Source organism: Anarrhichthys ocellatus, unplaced genomic scaffold, assembly GCF_004355925.1.
Source record: "Anarrhichthys ocellatus isolate YVR2014 unplaced genomic scaffold, GSC_Weel_1.0 scaffold1851, whole genome shotgun sequence".
Lineage (NCBI taxonomy): Eukaryota > Metazoa > Chordata > Actinopteri > Perciformes > Anarhichadidae > Anarrhichthys > Anarrhichthys ocellatus.
In genome coordinates, this window is record NW_022281825.1 from 8,967 (window position 1) to 9,548 (window position 582).

The window sequence follows — 582 nt, forward strand, 5'->3', positions numbered from 1 at the left end:
GCAGGTAAGGAGACAGTATGTGTCAGCCTGACAGAGGTCTAAAAGTCACCCTTTCAACAGTGAGCGTTCAAGACAAAAGATAAACAACACAAACTACAGATCCCAGAGTGTGGATGCCTGAACTGCTGCTGCATTACTCTAAACATGGAATATGTATCTAATATGGCGTGATCACTGTTGTATTCCTACATGCCTCTGCTCTATTGCTCATCAGTTGTGTTGTGGAAACCTCCAGGTGAAGCTGAAGTACAAGTACAAGGTGCGGATCTTTCTGGAGGAGAGCATGTCTTTTGGAGTGTTGGGAGAACACGGCCGAGGAGTCACCGAGCACTTTGGGGTAGATGTGAGTACACTCAGCTGTACACAGAGACATGCTGTGTGGCAGTAAAAGGCTTGTTGGGTTTGTTTTTTATTTCTAACTTTGTGTTTTTTTGATGCTATAGTTGTCACACCTACAGCTACCTGCCCTCCTCTGGTGTGCTGATCAAATTCATTGTTCCACATTCCATTAAGGATGTATTGTAAGAATTATATTACTATAAATAATGGATTTAATTGAATAAACTTTTCTAATAAACAAAA

The 582-nt window shown here is 41.2% G+C and overlaps 1 protein-coding gene across 1 annotated transcript in view; it reads left to right on the plus strand.

Moving 5' to 3' along the window:
* Nucleotides 1-576, plus strand: part of LOC116377919 (serine palmitoyltransferase 1) — a gene marked incomplete at its 5' end in the record, with an annotated part of 5,872 nt that extends 5,296 nt beyond the window's left edge. Inside the window, one exon of the mRNA XM_031839682.1 lies at nt 236-576. Within this exon, the coding sequence (XP_031695542.1) occupies nt 236-388 (153 nt within the window). The remainder of the gene's footprint in view (nt 1-235) is intronic.
* Between the last annotated feature and the right edge of the window lie 6 nt (nt 577-582).